Below are 18,134 nucleotides of genomic sequence, written 5' to 3'. Positions count from 1 at the left end.
AGAAGGTCATATAATTAGGAGTTAGGTGTTCATGATATGAGTTCTAATACCATGTTAAATGCGGTGCCGAACATACTCTATCCAACTAAACCGAAATCGATCGGGTCCATCGATCCCCAGATGGTATGGCGGTTTTACTAGGATATTGTCGAGATTAATGGTTATAAGAACCATCAGTTTCCACCTCATGATAAGCTCGAACTTAACTTGAAGCTTTACTAAAATGCTAAAAAGATTGTTGGTGTTCATCTGGAAAAGTGCAAAAGATACATGAACATCAACACACTTGCAAATCTTTCTAATAGAACTTCTAACAAAAGCAAATCTTGTAACAAAAAAAAAGAGCACATAAACGTAAACAATCAATAGTTAAATATGTGTGATTGGTTATAATCATCGAGGCGGCAAAGGTTTGAACCAAAATAATGAAAGTTTTTAGAAACTAAACAAAAAATGTTCGTTGCTCATTGTAGAGTTAACTTTGTTTCTAAGCTCTGTTCCAATATTTACCTCAGGCCCAGCAAAGAAAAGGGATGATGTTGATCGTGGCACCATCCTGACAAAATGAGTGATGATTCAGATTTAAAACTATGGCTGATCCACTTCCCCCCACTCTGGTCCAGTTACGACCCCACTCTCTCTCCCATCGCATCTTTGGCATATCTCTGTCGGTTCACGTGTCTATTTAGTGACCAAGGGGCAAGGGGACATAAACTGTCCGATACTTAACCACTGAAACATCAACTCCATCATCTCTTTCAAACTCCAATCCAGGATGAGATTTTAAAACACAATTTGGTGATTATGATTGCTCGCCATCTTCAACCACTTTCACCACCAAACTCAATCACTCTTCTTCAAGGAAACATTCACCAAAAAAAAAAACCCTCCATTGTCCCTCTCTCTCTCCAGCTTCGATCTTCGCCATGAGAACCCTTCTCGGATTCTACATCCTCTGTCTTTTACTCGGACAAGATCTTGCAGATGACGTCACCCAGAACCTCTGTTTCGCAAACCGTTTATCCGACTTCCTCCCTCCACCGTACAGCAACATCTCCAACTCCATGCCATGTACACCTCTCTGGAACACATTCGTCTTAAGGGTAAAACTTCAAAACCGTTCCTTTTACACATTCACCACACCAAAAGTAACACTCTTTTCCCACTTCCTCTGTTTTTGCAGCACTCAGAAAACAGAGAAAATGTAATGACGATCATACTCTCGGCTCTATACACAACCGGGTGGGTCGGAGTCGGATTCTCCAGAGACGGAAGAATGGTGGGATCAAGCGCGATGGTGGGGTGGATTTCGAAGAAGGGTCATGCTAAAATCAAACAGTACTATCTCCAAGGAACAGAGAGAGACCAAGTCGCGCCTGATCAAGGAGAGTTACAGTTACAGAAAGTCCCTCCGGTGGTGGCTCTTCACGGAGCAATGATTTACTTAGCTTTTCAGGTGAAGTTTACTGTTAAAGTTCCTCGTAGAGCGGTGATTCTAGCTTTCAGCTCAGCTTATCCTTCCAAGCTTGGACGTTTGAGTAAGCATGATGATAAAACTACTGTCATCGTTGACTTATCCAAAGGTATTGATCCCAACATGACTATGCTGATACTTGTTTTAAACGTTTGCGTTTGCAATTACACATTAACATTCAAAATGTTGATTTTCACATTTCAAGGAAAACATAATGTTTTTGTATTTCTATCAAGACAAAATGGTAACAGTATCTTCTAATTTAATCTTGTTTTGCGTTTGCATTTCTAATTTACAAAATATTTTGATAAATTAGAGATGTATTCTGAAATTTATAGTGATTTATATTAGATAAAAATCCACTATTTATTGCATTTGGACGTACTATCTGACTTAAAAAATATATTTCAAATAGTACAATTTGCAATGTTTGTTATGAGAAGTTAACGTCATCTTTGTCCCACAAACCCACTAAATAGTTTTAATTTTTTTTTTTTTTAAGCTTTTGTCTGGAAAAAAAAATTTAATTAAAAAACGCACCAATCGCGGGCCGCCACGTGTCGGTAGAACCCGCGAACAGTGCAAAAAACCCACAACAAACGTCTCTTATTTTGCACACATAAGGTACGGTTTTTATGTAAATCGTGGCCCCCCTTTAAGATACGCTCTACATACGAGCGATAATGATGCTTTAAGGTATTTTGATGAAATTTCTTAGTTATCTTATTTTCCAAAAGTTTAAAACCATATCCAGAATCATATAAAAATTTATTAAAAATCATTTTGGTAGATTGTACTATCAAAATGCTATACAAACTAAAAACAGGGGATACTGTAATACTTCTTTTCATTTGTGTTCTTTCTTGGTCAATGCAGCAAATGGTGTAACAGCATCCATACAAACCACAGCTTCCTCGGAGAAGACAAGACATGGAGTTATAGCAATACTGGGATGGGGTTTTTTACTTCCTCTAGGGGCAATCCTGGCGAGATATCTCAGGCATAGAGACCCTCTTTGGTATTATCTTCACATCGGTATTCAGTTCACTGGATTTATCTTCGGTTTAGCCGCTGTTATTCTTGGAATCCAGCTTTACAATAGCATCCAGCCAGATATACCTGCACATCGAGGCATTGGGATCTTTCTTCTAATCCTCAGCATTCTTCAGGTTTGAGAATCCAAGACCTGGAGTTTTAAGAATCAAGTACAGGTTATAAGTTTTGGCTGAACATGGATCTGATATTTTTGGTAGGTTTTGGCTTTCTTTGCGAGGCCGCACAGGGAGACAAAAATGAGACGGTATTGGAATTGGTATCATCATTGGATTGGGAGGATCTCTTTGTTCTTTGGAGCAGTGAACATTGTTCTTGGGATACGAATGGCTAATAGTGAAGAAGATGGATGGAGAATTGGATATGGGTTTGTTTTGTCAGTGACATTACTTGCTTTTCTTGTTCTTGAAATATTCAGGATTCTTGGCTCTAGCTCTATTGGTTCACCTTCTTCTCACACGCCTCCTTCTTTTGAGACCCATCCAAGTTCTACTAGCGTTTGATTAAAGATCCTCTGTTTTGGATTTAGTTGGCTAAAGTCATTATTGTCCTTAGATTCATAGTTATTGATTGGATTTTGTTTAGATTAGCATGGTGGAATTTATTCTTTTCTTTTCTGAAGGTTTGTCTTTTTTTTTTTTATTCTTGACCTCTTTTTTTGCTGTCATTTTTGAATTTTAAAGTGGAGTTTTCAAGGTTGCTTTTCACACACTTCATTTTTATTATTATGAGAAATGAGTTTTATGAGTAAGTTATATATTAATGTAGGAAAATGGCAAGTTTAGATTAGCATGGTGGAATTTATTCTTTTCTTTTCTGAAGGTTTGTCTTTTTTTTTTTATTCTTGACCTCTTTTTTTGCTGTCATTTTTGAATTTTAAAGTGGAGTTTTCAAGGTTGCTTTTCACACACTTCATTTTTATTATTATGAGAAATGAGTTTCATGAGTAAGTTATATATTAATGTAGGAAAATGGCAAGTTTATATTTAAAAACTCTATATATCAACTCATTTACTTTTAATTTTTTAATTTTTAATTTTAAGTTATAGCCAATATATCCTCCATCAACCAAATTAAATTACTAGTAAAGTAGTAATCATAAGTTGGATATTGAATCAATTGGTATGTATTAAAAATGTCTATTTTTATATAAATTAATATTATTTAAATACGTTATTATTTTTTTATTTTTGAATTTTTATGAAAATTTTTGAAGTAAATTTAGAAAAATCTCAAATTTCTAATTGTTTTGATGATAATAAATACAAATATACAATTGGGGAGTTGACAAGAAAAAAATACAACTGTGGTAATTGGAGTTAGGCTCGATTTCTATGATTAAAAATAGGCCCAATATATCCGAAGCACATAAAGCCCAAGAAGCTTTATCACTATTTTGTTTTAACGTGCCACGTCGGATTTAATAAAGAAAATTTTGGACTTTGGCGCTTCTGTAGACCTGAAAATTTCGCACTCTTCCCTCGTCCCCCGTCCCTGGAGCCAAACACTGTTTCATTGGTCCACCACGTCAACATAATCCAGTTTCTCAATTTGGTTTAATTATTATTTATGCGAGTTTTAATTGGCGAAAACCGTGATTAATTAGTAAAATAATAAGAAAAATATAAATAAACCGACGGTATGTATGTCTCCTTCTCCAAAGCACACGCTCACCAAACAGATCCTTCTCCTCCGCGTGCTTTCTCTCTCTCGCCGTCGATCATAAGGAGCTTTCGAGGTTTAGGTTTATCTTTCTCCGTTAGCGAAACGATTAACTTTCTAGAGAATTCCGAAGGTTTCTACGAGGAGGATTTGGTTTGTTTCTCCGTCGTTTCGACTCTACAATTTGGCGTTACTTTTTTCAATTTGACGTACGAGTTCAATCGTATCGAATTTGGGTTTGAAGATAAGGTTTCGCATTAGGTTCATAGAGCCCAATCGCGAGAGGAATTGATAAATTTCGAGGGTTTTTCTGGAGGTTTGAGACTCGAATCCGTCGTTTGGTGAAATTAGGGTTTTGTAAGAATCGTAATCTGGGTTCTTCGTGTATGTTGACGAGGTGAGAATTGCTGTGGGGGTAGGGAGATGATTCTGAAACGGACTTTGACATTCGAGGAGCAGAATCTGAAGCGGTGCAAAGTTGGCTCGGAGATTGAGTATGGGGGCAAAAAGGGTGAGATTATAGTGTATAGGAGGAGGAACAGAGCAAGCGTTGATCAACCACCATGTAGAGAAGAAGCTGAGGATTGTTGTACGAGTAGCGCAGGCTCCTTGACGAGCAAAGAGTATCGAGACCAGTCCAAGTCCTCGCGGGGCAGAGTTCGAGTGGCTCCCTCGAGGTTTAACGATTCGGTTGTTGATGCATGGGGGAATCGACGTCACAAGGTCGAAAAGAAGGAGTCTGGACGTGATGACGAGGTTCGTGTAGTGAAGAAACTCAAAGGTGGCCAGGGCGGTGAGAAGGGAAGCTCGGAGCTGTTTCCACGTAAGGATAACGGAGACAGCAGCGAGGTCGATTTTGATGACTTGGGTGGTGGAAAGGATGCGAATTTGAGAGTTTCGATGTTGTCTTCCTCCGACGACGCTAATTCTCTCTCTGTGAGAGGTAAAGATGAGTTTTTTGCCGAATCTGGGAAGCCTAAAGATTCCGCCGTGATGAGGAAGGGTGTGTACAGACCAGAGGACTTTGCTGTCGGCGATCTTGTCTGGGCCAAGTGCGGGAAAAGATTCCCGGCATGGCCGGGTAAAGTGATCGATCCGGATTCACAAGCGCCGGATTCCGTCTTGAAACATTGCGTCCCGGGCTCTCTCTGTGTCATGTTTTTTGGGTACTCGAAGAATGGAGCTCAGAGAGTAAGAAGCGTATTTAATCTGGCGTTTGTTGCACTTTCTTTGTACGATAATTTTTTTCTGAAAGTACTGTTTTTTTACAGGACTATGGATGGATCCGACGAGGAATGATGTTTCCGTTTACGGAATTTATGGACAAGTAAGTTCTCGAGACGGTCGTTCTTGAATCTTTCGGAGTTGTCTATTTGTACTGTTCTTAGTCTTTGGTCTCTTCAGATTTCAGGATCAGACGAACTTTTACAATAACAAGGCAAGCGACTTTAAGAAGGCCCTTGAGGAAGCAGTTTTAGCAGAGAATGGGATTGAGGGTAGTTGTGGAGCTGCTGAAATCAGCTGCCCAGAGTCCTCTGCCACTCAATCCGACCAGGAGCATGGGCCTGCGTATAGATCTCAGGCACGTTTTCCTGACACCTACTCCCTTTTTTCGTTAGATCTTCAAGTTTTTTTTCTATACTGGATCATTTGAGAAGAAAAAGCTAATAAATTGAGGACAAATTCTTAATTTCAATCTCAACAGTCAGTTCTGTTCTGTTTCATAAGCATCTATATTGTTATATACTTTCGAATTCATGAAGGGACTATATATACGCATGTATGTGCCATTGGTATCTTATTCTTTCATAGTTATGAGGCATATTTCTAGAAAACGATGTGCTGATTCAACTTTTTATAGGGCTCATGTCTTGTGGACGTAAGGACCTGCGACGGTTGTGGCACAGTAATGCACGAATCACAACCTGAAGAGCTTTTATGCAAGCACTGTGCAAAGGTTCGTAGGAAAATTTCTTACTCTTCGGTTGTCTGTGGTCAGAAGAAACTGAATCCAAATTTGTTGTTACAGTTGTGGAAATCCAACCAGTATTGTGGCATTTGCAAGAGATCATGGCACTCTTCAGATGGTGAAGATTGGGTGAGAATATTTTTGAACATGTTGGGTGGTACTGGTCTGAGTGATAAATTATTACATCTATGTAGCTAACTTGATTGATGTAATAGGTATGTTGCGATGGGTGTGATATATGGGTACATGCTGGGTGCGACAACATTTCGAACAAACGCTTTAAGGTGCAGTTATACAACTCCTTGAATTTTCACCTTTTGCACTTAAGACTACTTTCTATGGATTGGGCTAATTTGATTATCATCTTTAAGGAACTGGAGCACAGCAATTACCATTGCCCTGATTGCAGAGCGCAGCATGAGTGTGCACCGACAGTATTAAATGAGCAGTCACCGACAGTAGTAAATGAACAGAACACATTGTTCAAGTATGTTGCTCTCGCTAGACTCTTTCAAAAATATGGCTGCTCCTGTTTCTGTTATTTGCATCACTTTATTTCTAATTCCTTGATCTGAAAACTGTTCGCATAATCTTTGTTCAACAGTTCAACAGAAAAAGCAACAGAGACTGAGCTGGCGGATGAAGTTACTGTAGTCTGCAATGGCATGGAAGGCACATATATCCGAAAGTTTCATGTGTGAGTGTTAGATATACCAGCCTTCCATTTCCTCGTTTAGACAGACTAGTCTTTAATGAATATAGTTACACACCACTATATATAAATGTTGGTATTGCCTGCTTTTAGATTGATTTTATTTATAAACTACAATACACGCTTAATCCTAAGCTTCTGTTATCAATTCCTGGATTTTTTTTTCTCAGAATCGAGTGCAAGTGTGGCTCATGTGGAGCAAGGAAGCAGTCACCAAGTGAATGGGAACGGCATACAGGCTGCAGAGCAAAAAAGTGGAAGTACAGCGTAAAAGTGAAAGACACGACGCTAACTCTGGAAAAATGGGTACACCTCTTATAATATTCTCTCATGAAGCTGGCCCTCATATATACCTACTGAAATCTACTTGTAGATTTTTTTTTGTCTGTATGAGATTTAGTGCTGACAACAAGGTACTGCAGATTGCAGGATGTACTGCCCTCCCTCTAGAACAAGGTACCGCTGACTGCAGGGTATTAGATAAGCAGATGATGCTCTCTTTGCTGGAAGGTAAATCTGCAGCTCAACTCATATGAACATGCTTGTCTTTCGGAGTGCATATTTGGTAGACTTCCTTACTTTTTATTTTGTATGCACAGAAAAGTATGAGCCAGTTAATGCAAAGTGGACGACTGAAAGGTGTGCTGTATGTAGATGGGTAGAAGACTGGGAAGAAAATAAAATGATCATCTGTAACAGGTTACTCTATGCCCATTTTGGTTTTACTGAGTTATGCAGCGAATGTACAATCAAATATGGGGTCTTAAATATCTAACTCATACGAACTTTCAAATATGTCTTCAGATGTCAAGTTGCTGTGCACCAAGAATGCTATGGGGTAAGCAAAGCTCAAGATCTCACCTCCTGGGTGTGCAGAGCATGTGAAACACCAGATATTGAGAGAGAGTGTTGTCTTTGTCCTGTAAAAGGTATTATTGCGGAACTATCTCACTCTATGCTTATTTTTCATCTTGCATTAGTGATGGCTTATTTTTGAGTTTTGACTAGCTTGTCACAAGGTCGTATTATTAAGTACATAGGCGCTATAAATTGAACCCACTGACCATTTCTCTATACTAATTTCAAACTGAATCTTCCGTCTATTTATGCAGGCGGTGCTTTAAAACCAAGCGACGTTGAGGGTTTGTGGGTTCATGTAACATGTGCTTGGTTCCGGCCCGAAGTTGGGTTTTTGAATCACGAACATATGGAGCCTGCTGTTGGACTTTTCAAAATTCCAGTAAATTCATTTCTTAAGGTATAATGAGATGATGAAAGTAGAAAGTATAACCAATGCATTTTATTATATTTTATAACATTTGACATCTGATACTTCTATGAAAATATCTTTTAGTTTTGCAGAATTTGTAAGCAGACACATGGTTCCTGCGTGCAATGCTGCAAGTGTGCCACTCACTTTCACGTATTGTGTGCATCACGGGCAGGTTACAGCATGGAGGTTAGTCTTTAATCTTTTTAGCCTTTGTTGTGCCTAAGATGAGCTTCATTTTTTTCATATTCATACTCTAATCAAGGTATTCTGTCTGATGCTGTTTTCTGTGGAAATATTAGATGCACTGCGTGGAGAAGGATGGTGTGCAGAGAACAAGGAAGTCAATTTACTGTGCTTTTCACAGGTTTTTTTCTCTACATATTCTTTAATTGATCACTTATGTGTCGATCACCTGTAACATTTTATCCGCTGTGTAGGAAGCCAGATCCAAATAGTAATGTAGTTGTGCACACACCCTCAGGAGTTTTTGGATCTAGAAATTTGCTTCAGAATCAAAATGGGCGCATCAAAGGTTCAAGACTTGTTTTGACCAAGAAGATGAAGCTTCCAGGTTCCGATATCCAACCCCAAACCGAACAGAGTCATGGTTCTCTTTCTGCGGCAAGATGCCGTATCTATAGCAGATCAAACACGAAGGTATGCATTTGGGGATCTCATTTAATCTTTGGACATTTGACATTTTTGTAATATTCTCTTGGTTTATGACGTCAATGAAATTTGGTACTAATGTAACTCTGTTACTGCGGTTGTTTCAGAAGGTTGATCTGGAGGCTATACCACACAGGCTGAAGGGACCGAGCCATCATTCTTTGGGCGCAATCGAGAATCTCAACTCTTTTAAGGCAAGTTTCTCATTCAGAGCTCCATTCATGTTCATTGTTTCACTTTGTTGGGAGAATATTTTTATTAAATATCTCAGCACGATATTGATCTCTCTTTTACTTTGTCACACCAGGAAGCAGATACGTCAGGTTTTACTTCATTCAAAGAACGGTTAAAGCATTTGCAGGTAAGCGGTGATTCAATAAGATTTAAGTTTTTATTTTGTCCATCTTGTTATCCTTTAATCTTGTAATGAATCTTATCTTGTTTAGAAAACCGAAAATCTTCGGGTGTGCTTTGGTAAATCTGGAATACATGGATGGGGTCTCTTTGCAAGGAGAAGTATTCAAGAAGGAGAAATGGTATTTAGTTTATGCCGCAATATTCATGATTTTAATGGCTAAACTGAATGTGATGTGCGTCTTTAAGGAAGTACTGAATAGCAAAATTCTTGTGCAGATCATCGAGTACCGTGGGGTGAAAGTTAGGAGAAGTGTTGCAGATCTGAGAGAGGCAAACTATCGTGCTCAAGGCAAAGATTGTTATGTAAGTTGAGATTTACTTGCTCACATTCATCGTTATCCCCGCTGCTTCTAATGGTCAATTTAATTTTTCTTAAAAACGCAGCTGTTCAAGATAAGCGAAGAGATAGTGATTGATGCCACAAACTCTGGAAACATAGCCCGATTGATCAACCATTCGGTAAGTTTCCCTACACACTAAGACTAAAACCTAGTACTAGTAGTAACTAAACACTAATGATGCTCATTGTCTTGTTGTGCAGTGTATGCCGAATTGCTATGCACGTATTGTGAGTATAGGCGATGGAGAAGAGAACAGAATCGTCCTCATTGCAAAGACTAATGTTTCACCAGGCGAAGAGCTTACGTAACACTTGTTTCTTCCAGCTTCATCTTCCCATATAATTCATATTTCTCTTAAATTCTTGACCTTGACCATGAAAACTGATTCTCTCTACAGGTATGATTATCTCTTTGAGGTTGATGAATCTGAAGAAATCAAAGTGCCTTGCCTTTGCAGAGCTCCTAACTGCCGCAAATTCATGAACTGAAGTGCGAAATCATTCTTGCAACGATTGTAGCTGCGGCTGCTTCATGCTGACTTCTTTACAGTTGATACTTGATTCATTGGTTAGGCGCCGTTCAATTGTATGTCCGCCGGTTACCTTTCCCGGTCTAGCAATTTTGTAAATGTTTAGGATTTAAACAACCCCATAGGCCCCACACACATGAAGACTTTACACATTTGATTTTTAATCTACAGGTCATCAAAAGTGTTGATATCTTTTCATGTTTTACATAAATATTGTTTCTTAATTTCTATAAATCAAAGTCGAATTTTTACTAGACCGATAATAGTGTAGCTTGGGACTTGGGAGGAATCTTCTCGGTTTAGTTTCCGTCTGTTGATGGTAAACCGGGCTCGAAGTTCAAACCGATTAAAAATGTATATACCGTATTAACTCTTGAGAGGTGGGCCCAGAAAGTTTGTTACAGGGTCAGAAACGTCATTTCCGATTCAAAATTTTCAAAATTCGCTTTGTCCCCTCCGCGGGTATATACTCACTAGTCTCTAAGAAGCGATTCAGAGCAGAAACAATATTTGAATCAATTTTTTTTTTGTTTTGCTTAATTAGTGAGATACTGAGTGAGCAGAGATAGAGGGAAGATGAAGACGAGATCCAGTGATGTACAAGGAGCTAACACAGGGAAGAGGAAAGCTCCAGAGGGAGACGAAAATGGCAGAGGGAAGAGACGATCGGTGCAGAGCGACGAACAGAAGAAGGCTCCTCAGATAGGCGATTACGGTAGAGGGAAGAAACGATTGGCACCGAGCAACGAACAGAAGAAGGGGAAGAAGATCCTGAGAGGAATCCGTAGCTGTGTATCTCCTCGGTGCTCTGCTTCTACTCACCGTCCCAGCTTCTTCTGGTACTTTCTTCCTCTCTAGAACACACTCAGTTCCGATTTGATTAACGAAATTGATCTGATCGCGGATAGTTTGCTATTCGAGTTCGACCTGAGCTCCGCTTTGATTTCGAAATGTTTGCAAGGCGTTTAATCTAACTGTGTTGTATAGATCTAGGACTTAGAACTCGATCAATCATCTTCGGTAACTTCTGGAACTGAAAGCTCGTAATCAACTGGATTGCATGAGAAACCGATGTTAATATCGATTATTGTTTGCGACTGGGTGTGTGGTTAACGATCGATCGTAATTTGAATCCAGCTACAACGAAGAGGAATTTGAAAACCGATTGCTATAACTCCTCGGATTTCGAATCAGGAGGATCCGTAGATCTAAGTCTCTTTGCGTCAGATTCGTGAGTCTATTCTTATTATTTTTTCTCTGCCGATTCAGGTTTGAGCAAGACGCATGGACATACATATCGAGGTTTCTGGATGGCAAATCGCTGGTGATGCTGGGAGCAACAAGCAAATGGTTTCACAAGACCGTAATGGAGGAGTCTATTTGGAGGTTTGCTTGCTTGCGTGATCTTCAGGTGCCGAGGCCGTTTCCAGTTTCTTCTAGCTGGAACAAGATATATGCTTCTGCTTTTGGTAACAATTATTATACACAATACACATCAAAAAGGAAGAATATAACTTATATAGTAATGGGCAATGCAGATGGGAGTCACTCTTACTTGTTCCATCAGAAGGAAAAGCATATTGGTCAGTCCCTGAATTTGATTCATCAATACTTTCTTAGTCATGTTAATTTGGATGTGAAGCCATATGGCAATTCTCTGGCTCTCAAAGTAGTCCATTTGCTGAGCACAGCTTCATTTTATCTGGTTTTGACACTGTCATTACAGACTGGATGCGTATTGGTGCCTTTACTCTTGATTCTCGAATGTCACTCCTGACTGAGAGTTTGAGTGGCCAACTGAAAGTCCCAAGGGTTCAAGGCACCATAGAACAGATGCTGCAATCCACTGGTTCATGTATCATAAAAGACATCAAAAGCGGTATCTGGATTGCAGGTAAGGCATCATAGGTTCTGGAACTTGTTCATAAACGAAGAAGATGTAACATGGATTTTCTTATTTACAGATTTACAGCTTGTTCGTTGCCCTGTCTGTGACCTCAGTACCTGTGATGGTAAAAGGCCATTATCAACTCAAATAAATTAGAATTTAATGTTAATGTATCAGTCTTTGCAGTGAAGAAGTTGCAGACTAAGAGTTTTCTGTTTTTCACTGTGTAGGAACAATGCAAACACTTGATACTAGGCACATTGAACTGTTCCTGAATGAAGAATACAAAGATGGAAGCTGGGACTACAATCTCATCGGATCTCATAAGTTACAGAAAGACACAAGTGCAGCTTGTGGAGCCATATTTGATCTCAAACACGTTAAGGCATCTGCATCCTCAGGTAAGTTCATGCCCAGTTACACTTCTTATCTTATGTTCCTTTTATTCTCTCCTTTGACTCTGGTCCACAACTTTCTCATGAATTGAAATCTTTATAGGCATCCTCCACCTCAAGTCTTGGACCGGAGAGCCAGACGATTCCCAACCCAAAGCATTTATCACAACCCACGCAGTTGCTGTTCACACAAGGTTACAGAAAAACGAAGGTATTACATATATGTCTATATCAATTTGCATAATCAACCATCTTTATGAAGAACACACAATTATAACTCTTCACATATCTAAATGCAGGAATCCTTGTGAAGTATCAGACGATGAAAGCAGGAACTGATGGTGACATTGTTGCCATCAGAATCTCCCAACAGCTACTCTGAGTTCCTGTTCACAGTGTGTTATCAAGGTCACACAATAGAGCCTTTAGTATATCTCTGGTATGCAAATCATTTTACTCTTCGGTAAGATAAAACTCTACTTCATTATATGACTTTACAGTATATGTTGCAAGAATATCCTGAGAGGTTATTGAACTTGTTGTCTACAAAACTTACGCACCAACTTATATATACATGTGTACGCTATCCTTTGATATTTTCCATTAAGTACAAGTAGTTATAGTGAGTATATCTTATTCACCATCACTAATGGCGTTCTCAAAACAGTTCCGTCTCCTTCTCTTCTTCTTCCTCCCTCTCATAGATGCCTCCGAACACAAAAGGCTGCGCCACTGTTACTTAAAACAATGGATAACGAGATAATGCAGATGGGATTCACTCTTACTTATTCCATCACAAGGAAAAGCATATTGCTCACTCAATCTCTGTAAACTGGTTTCATCATGGTCTCTTTTGTTTTGGTAACTATATTGGAGAAAAAAGTCATGTTAATATAAGATGTCAAGTTCTATGGCAACTCTCTGAGTCTAGAATGGATTTATTATCACATCCTCTAGCTTATCTGCTTTTAGTGCCGTAATCGTCTTAAGAGTTTGAGTAATCAACTGAAAGATATCAAGAGCGGTTTTGATAACAGGTAAGAAGTATTTCTCATTCATCATAGCTTGTCTACAAACGAAGAAGATGTAATATGGCTTAGCTTATTCACAGATTTTTACAGCTTCTTTGTTTCCCTGTCACTGACCTAGAGTACCTGTGATGGTAGAAGGGGGCTTAATAACTCAGATGTTCTTTTCTCCTCTTTAAATCAGTCTCATAGGTGTATTACTTCCATCCCAAGTCTTGGACCAGAGCCAGTATCTACTCCTGACAAAGCATCAATCAGGAACTGCTGATGGTGGGCTTCAAAAGGTATATAAAGTCCAATAATTAAAATAACCTTATAATAAACTCAAGTTAAAAAAATGTTGAAACGTAAAAGAGATGCACCAGCCGGGAATATAAAGTCCAATAATTAAAATAAACTTATAATAAACTCAAGTTAAAAAAATGTTGAAACGTAAAAAAGATGCACAAGCCGGAATTGAACCCGGGTCTGTACCGTGGCAGAGTACTATTCTACCACTAGACCACTGGTGCTTCTGTAAGTGTAACACATTTAAAATATTATCAATACTATAAAACATAGCTTTCGTGTAAGTTTATCCATAATCAAGGAGGTCTCCTCTCCTAGTCTTCATCAGAATTGAAAGCAAATCAATCGGAAGTCACACCATAGAAAAATCAGCAAAGCTCCACGATCATTAACCAGTAGAGAGACAGATTTGTATATATGTCTTCTTGTCCTAATATGACTTGTGTTATAAATAATTGTTACATAGGCTCTTCAATCCATAGAGCTACCAGGGTTCAAGCAATTGCTTAGTTTAGAAGTTACTGCTATGAAATTATTAGACTTAAAAAAACTAATGTAATTGTTACATCCAGCAAGTCAAGGCTCTTCCATCCATGGAGCCAACAGTGTTGCCTTGATTCAACATAGCCTTTTCTGTTTTTGTCTGGAATCCTTTTCAGACTTATAAAGAGTTTCAGAATCAGACAGAACTGTGTGTAATGAACTTTTGATATGCCTTATCTTTTCCTAGTGACTTGTGTTATAACATAGTTGTTACACAGGCTCTTCCTTCCATGTAGCTAATAGATTAGAAATTACTACTATGAAACTATTAGGCTTATAAAGACTTTCAGAAACAGACAAGACTTGTGTGTAATGAGTCTTAACTTAGTTAGAGGAAAAGCTTGCTCATCATAATTTGCCTTGGTTACAAGTTACTGCTATGAAATTATTAGACTTATAAATGAGTTTTAGAATCAGACAGAACTGTGTGTGATGAATTTGTATATATATGTCTTCTTGTCTTAATGACTTGTGTTATAAATAATTGTTACCTAGGCTCTTCCACCCATGGAGCTATCAGTGTTCAAGAAATTGCTTAGATGAGATGTTACTGCTATGAAATTATTAGACTTTATAAAGAGTTTCAGATTCAGACAGGCTTGTGTGTAATGAATGTGTAGATATGTCTTCTTGTCTTAATGACTTGAGTTATAAAAAAAACTTATGTAACTGTTACATCCAGCAATTCAAGGCTCTTCTATCCATGGACCCAACAGTGTTGCCTAGATTAGAAGTTACTGCTATGAAATTATTAGATTTATAAATGAGTTTCAGAATCAGACAGGCTTGTTTGTAATGAATTTGTAGATATGCCTTCTTGTCCTAATGACTTGTGTGTTTAAAGAATGAATGTAATTGTTACATCCAGCAGAAACGTAAGGCTCTTTAATCCGTGGAGGCAATAGTGTTATTGGTTCAACACGCACGGACAAGATCCTTGCATTGCTGGATGTAACAGTTACATTACTTGTGTGTAATGAAATTGTAGATATGCCTTCTTGTCCTAATAACTTATGTTATTAAAAAAACTAATGTAATTGTTATATCCAGCAGCAATGCAAGGCTCTTCCATCCATGGAGGCAACAGTGTTCTTGGCTCAACACGGATGGACAACTCTTTTGTTGTTTTACCTCGACACAAGCCTCAAGCTCAGGGCATTCCTCCACGTCCTCGTGGGGCTTCTTCTCCTCAGCCTCATGATGAAACCCACTCTGGGAAGGCGATGGAAGAATCGTTTGTTGTCGTGGATAAGCCTGATTCAGCAGCCGCTTCTCAAAACACGTTGTCTCCGGCTGAAGTGGGCCAAAATGGTCCTTTGCATTCGAATACTTCTGGCTTTAATGCGACTATCAATGTCTTAACACGTGCCTTCGATATTGCCAGAACTCAGACACAGGTATGATGATGCTGTAACGTTTGGGCTCTTCACTGTAGATCAAATCCTCGTGATAGAATGAAGCTGATTGTATGTTTTGGTTCTCCCAGGTTGAACAGCAGTTGTGCCTGGAATGCATGAGGGTATTGTCTGATAAACTTGAAAAGGAAGTGGAGGATGTGACGAGAGACGTGGAAGCATACGAAGCATGCGTTCAGCGGTTAGAAGGAGAGACTCGAGATGTGCTTAGTGAAGCTGATTTTCTCAGGGAAAAGAGGAAGGTAAGTTTCAGTTTTCAGCATATTGTTCAACTTTTGCATATAATGTTTTAAGTAATAAATGCTTTCTGATTGTTTTGGTCCTGCTCTATTTAGATTGAAGAAGAAGAAAGAAAGCTTGTTGCAGCTATAGAAGAATCTGAGAAACAAAATGCTGAGGTAAACCGTCAACTGAAGGAGCTTGAGTCAAAGGGAAATCGCTTTAACGAACTTGAAGATGGGTAAAGCTCTCTCACTGTTTCTCTGTTGGGAAAAGAAAAAATCTTCAATGCTATCTTTTGATTTTCTCACATGTCTTTGTTATAGGTGTCGGCAAGAGTTCAACAATTTCCAATTTCAACTAATAGCTCATCAGGTGCGTTGCTGGTGGTACTCTCTAAATGGTGCTTTGATTTTTGGAGAGTTGATACTCTTAGGTTTCTCTCTTGTTTCATTAAATGATGCTTTGGAGAGTCCAAAGCTTTCATTCCTTGGTATTAGTTTTAGGAGCTGTTTGGTTAGGTTTATTTAGTCAGTGTTGAGTCTGTGAAGGAATAATAGGCTTTAATCAGCATAGCTGCTAATGGTATGTCTCTGAAAACAGGAAGAGAGAGATGCTATCTTGGCAAAGATTGAAGTCTCACAAGCACATCTAGAGTTATTAAACAAGACAAATGTTCTGATTGATGCCTTCCCCATACGGTATGATGGAGATTTTGGTACAATCAACAACTTTCGACTTGGGAGACTCCCAAAAGCCCCGGTAAAGCGTTGCAACTTTCTGTGTATTTGATGTGCATAAACCTCTTCCTGCTCATATAAAGTTAGGTCACATGAAACGTTATCAGGTTGAGTGGGATGAGATAAATGCTGCTTGGGGACAAGCCTGTCTTCTCCTCCACACCATGTGTAACTGTAAATGAAGTTTATCCTTAACCAGTAACCCTTTTCTAAGATGCCGAGTCAAAATACAGCCAATGGGAAGTTATCCTAGATTTTTGGACAGCACCAACAGCACTTATGAGCTGTAAGTAATAATTCCCAATGGTATATTCTAGTGTGTGTGTTGTTTTTCTCTCTTCAGCATGTTTTACTTTAAAAATTGTGTGATAATCATCTTCAGGTTTGGTCCTGTAAACTTGTTTTGGAGCACTCGGTACGATAAAGCCATGACGTTGTATCTGATATGTCTTCAAGAACAATATTCCACTAGAGGAATGCCTCAAAGTCCCGTTCAAGTAAGTCCCCCTACTCTCGTTACCAAAACCATTTAAGAGATTGTCATATTAAATCTTCTTGAGAAACCTCAGTCAGGAGAGGCCTATCTTCTGTTGTTAATGGGTTAGAGTCTAGAAGTTCTTATGTGTAATTATCTCTTTTTTTTTTAACGCAGAATCGAAAATGACATGAGTGGAGTCATATTCATTAACGCAGAGCTTCAACAAGCAAGAGAATTGGACCAAATCACTGAAGTATACTCTATTTATTTGCCCTTGTAGAATGTAATGACAGGATTATTACAAGAAGACAATACCGAAGTAACAACTGCTTTGTTCATTTTAAACCCTCTACTTTGATATTAAAAAACAACAGTAAAAACAATGCTTGCTGTTGTCTCTGAAGAAGATGGTTGTTATATATGGCCGTTCCCGTTTCAACTCAAGGCTTCTCTTCATCTAAATTAGAACAAGGAGGTCCAGCGACGGAATCCTATGTCTGAATCAGATGGCCTGGATAGTTTCCCCAAGGCTCCTATGTCTGCAACAGACACATCTTTATCCAATAACCAGCTCATGTTATATAACACCACATGTGAAATGTAAAAAAAAAAAGGATATACAATTGAGATCAGAAAGGCTAAAATTCCATGGAATCGGATGAAAAGACGCATTTCTAGAACTCCCAGCTCCTCCATCAGCCGTGAACTCAGAATCAAGCACTGAAACGTCCATTACCATGTATGTCTGAACTCTGAATCAACAAATGGAAAGTGTCCACTTGATGCCACAGAAGCAGGACTCACTGCCATCTCGCCACTGCTTGGTGGAACCACATGAGGAGGAGTTGCATCTTCCACGGTTGCCACCATACAAAGATTAACAAAGAGAGATTGTTTTTTAAAGTAAAGACATCAACTGTATAAATGATCTAGTTGTTGGTTCTTACTCATTGGTTGAGTTCATCCTCAATGAATGGCTGGAGATGGGGAGGTGCAGGGACTCCGTTAACAACAACATGGCAGCTTGACATAGCCGTTGCA

The 18,134-nt window shown here is 38.8% G+C and overlaps 3 protein-coding genes and 1 pseudogene across 3 annotated transcripts; all 4 read left to right on the top strand.

Annotated features, from left to right (window-relative positions):
* Positions 1 to 719: 719 nt before the first annotated feature.
* LOC106433929 (cytochrome b561 and DOMON domain-containing protein At3g61750-like) lies at positions 720 to 3,162 on the top strand. The gene is made up of 4 exons (XM_013874766.3): positions 720 to 1,103; positions 1,184 to 1,583; positions 2,351 to 2,643; positions 2,728 to 3,162. Exons 1-4 carry the CDS (start codon positions 927 to 929, stop codon positions 3,028 to 3,030), a joined length of 1,173 nt encoding a protein of 390 aa, XP_013730220.2. The 5' UTR covers positions 720 to 926; the 3' UTR covers positions 3,031 to 3,162.
* Positions 3,163 to 4,176: 1,014 nt separating this feature from the next.
* LOC106433927 (histone-lysine N-methyltransferase ATX3) lies at positions 4,177 to 10,353 on the top strand. The gene is made up of 23 exons (XM_048760268.1): positions 4,177 to 5,380; positions 5,461 to 5,516; positions 5,594 to 5,771; positions 6,051 to 6,146; positions 6,219 to 6,287; positions 6,374 to 6,442; positions 6,530 to 6,645; positions 6,763 to 6,855; positions 7,041 to 7,176; positions 7,293 to 7,380; positions 7,470 to 7,569; positions 7,675 to 7,799; positions 7,983 to 8,128; positions 8,225 to 8,329; positions 8,443 to 8,507; positions 8,581 to 8,800; positions 8,920 to 9,006; positions 9,120 to 9,173; positions 9,259 to 9,348; positions 9,446 to 9,532; positions 9,614 to 9,688; positions 9,771 to 9,874; positions 9,968 to 10,353. The coding sequence occupies exons 1-23, from the start codon at positions 4,613 to 4,615 to the stop codon at positions 10,056 to 10,058; spliced, it is 3,018 nt and encodes a 1,005-aa protein (XP_048616225.1). The 5' UTR covers positions 4,177 to 4,612; the 3' UTR covers positions 10,059 to 10,353.
* Positions 10,354 to 10,583: 230 nt separating this feature from the next.
* LOC106353291 (probable F-box protein At3g61730) lies at positions 10,584 to 12,978 on the top strand. Its single transcript, XM_013793024.3, has 8 exons — positions 10,584 to 10,938; positions 11,369 to 11,568; positions 11,638 to 11,682; positions 11,826 to 11,993; positions 12,064 to 12,111; positions 12,218 to 12,388; positions 12,486 to 12,593; positions 12,682 to 12,978. The coding sequence occupies exons 1-8, from the start codon at positions 10,676 to 10,678 to the stop codon at positions 12,762 to 12,764; spliced, it is 1,086 nt and encodes a 361-aa protein (XP_013648478.2). The 5' UTR covers positions 10,584 to 10,675; the 3' UTR covers positions 12,765 to 12,978.
* Positions 12,979 to 13,205: 227 nt separating this feature from the next.
* LOC125588671 lies at positions 13,206 to 17,744 on the top strand (annotated as a pseudogene).
* Positions 17,745 to 18,134: the final 390 nt, after the last annotated feature.

This window comes from Brassica napus, chromosome C6, assembly GCF_020379485.1.
Source record: "Brassica napus cultivar Da-Ae chromosome C6, Da-Ae, whole genome shotgun sequence".
NCBI lineage: Eukaryota > Viridiplantae > Streptophyta > Magnoliopsida > Brassicales > Brassicaceae > Brassica > Brassica napus.
This window is presented reverse-complemented; position numbering and strand designations above follow the sequence as displayed.

Coding starts and splice junctions, on each gene's coding strand:
- LOC106433929 (XM_013874766.3), top strand. CDS start 927: ATGAGAACCCTTCTCGGATTCTACATCCTCTGTCTTTTACTCGGACAA. Junction 1,104..1,183: donor GGAACACATTCGTCTTAAGG/GTAAAACTTCAA, acceptor CTGTTTTTGCAG/CACTCAGAAAACAGAGAAAA. Junction 1,584..2,350: donor CATCGTTGACTTATCCAAAG/GTATTGATCCCA, acceptor TGGTCAATGCAG/CAAATGGTGTAACAGCATCC.
- LOC106433927 (XM_048760268.1), top strand. CDS start 4,613: ATGATTCTGAAACGGACTTTGACATTCGAGGAGCAGAATCTGAAGCGG. Junction 7,177..7,292: donor CGCTAACTCTGGAAAAATGG/GTACACCTCTTA, acceptor AAGGTACTGCAG/ATTGCAGGATGTACTGCCCT. Junction 7,570..7,674: donor AAAATGATCATCTGTAACAG/GTTACTCTATGC, acceptor ATATGTCTTCAG/ATGTCAAGTTGCTGTGCACC.
- LOC106353291 (XM_013793024.3), top strand. CDS start 10,676: ATGAAGACGAGATCCAGTGATGTACAAGGAGCTAACACAGGGAAGAGG. Junction 11,994..12,063: donor AAGCGGTATCTGGATTGCAG/GTAAGGCATCAT, acceptor TCTTATTTACAG/ATTTACAGCTTGTTCGTTGC. Junction 12,389..12,485: donor TAAGGCATCTGCATCCTCAG/GTAAGTTCATGC, acceptor AAATCTTTATAG/GCATCCTCCACCTCAAGTCT.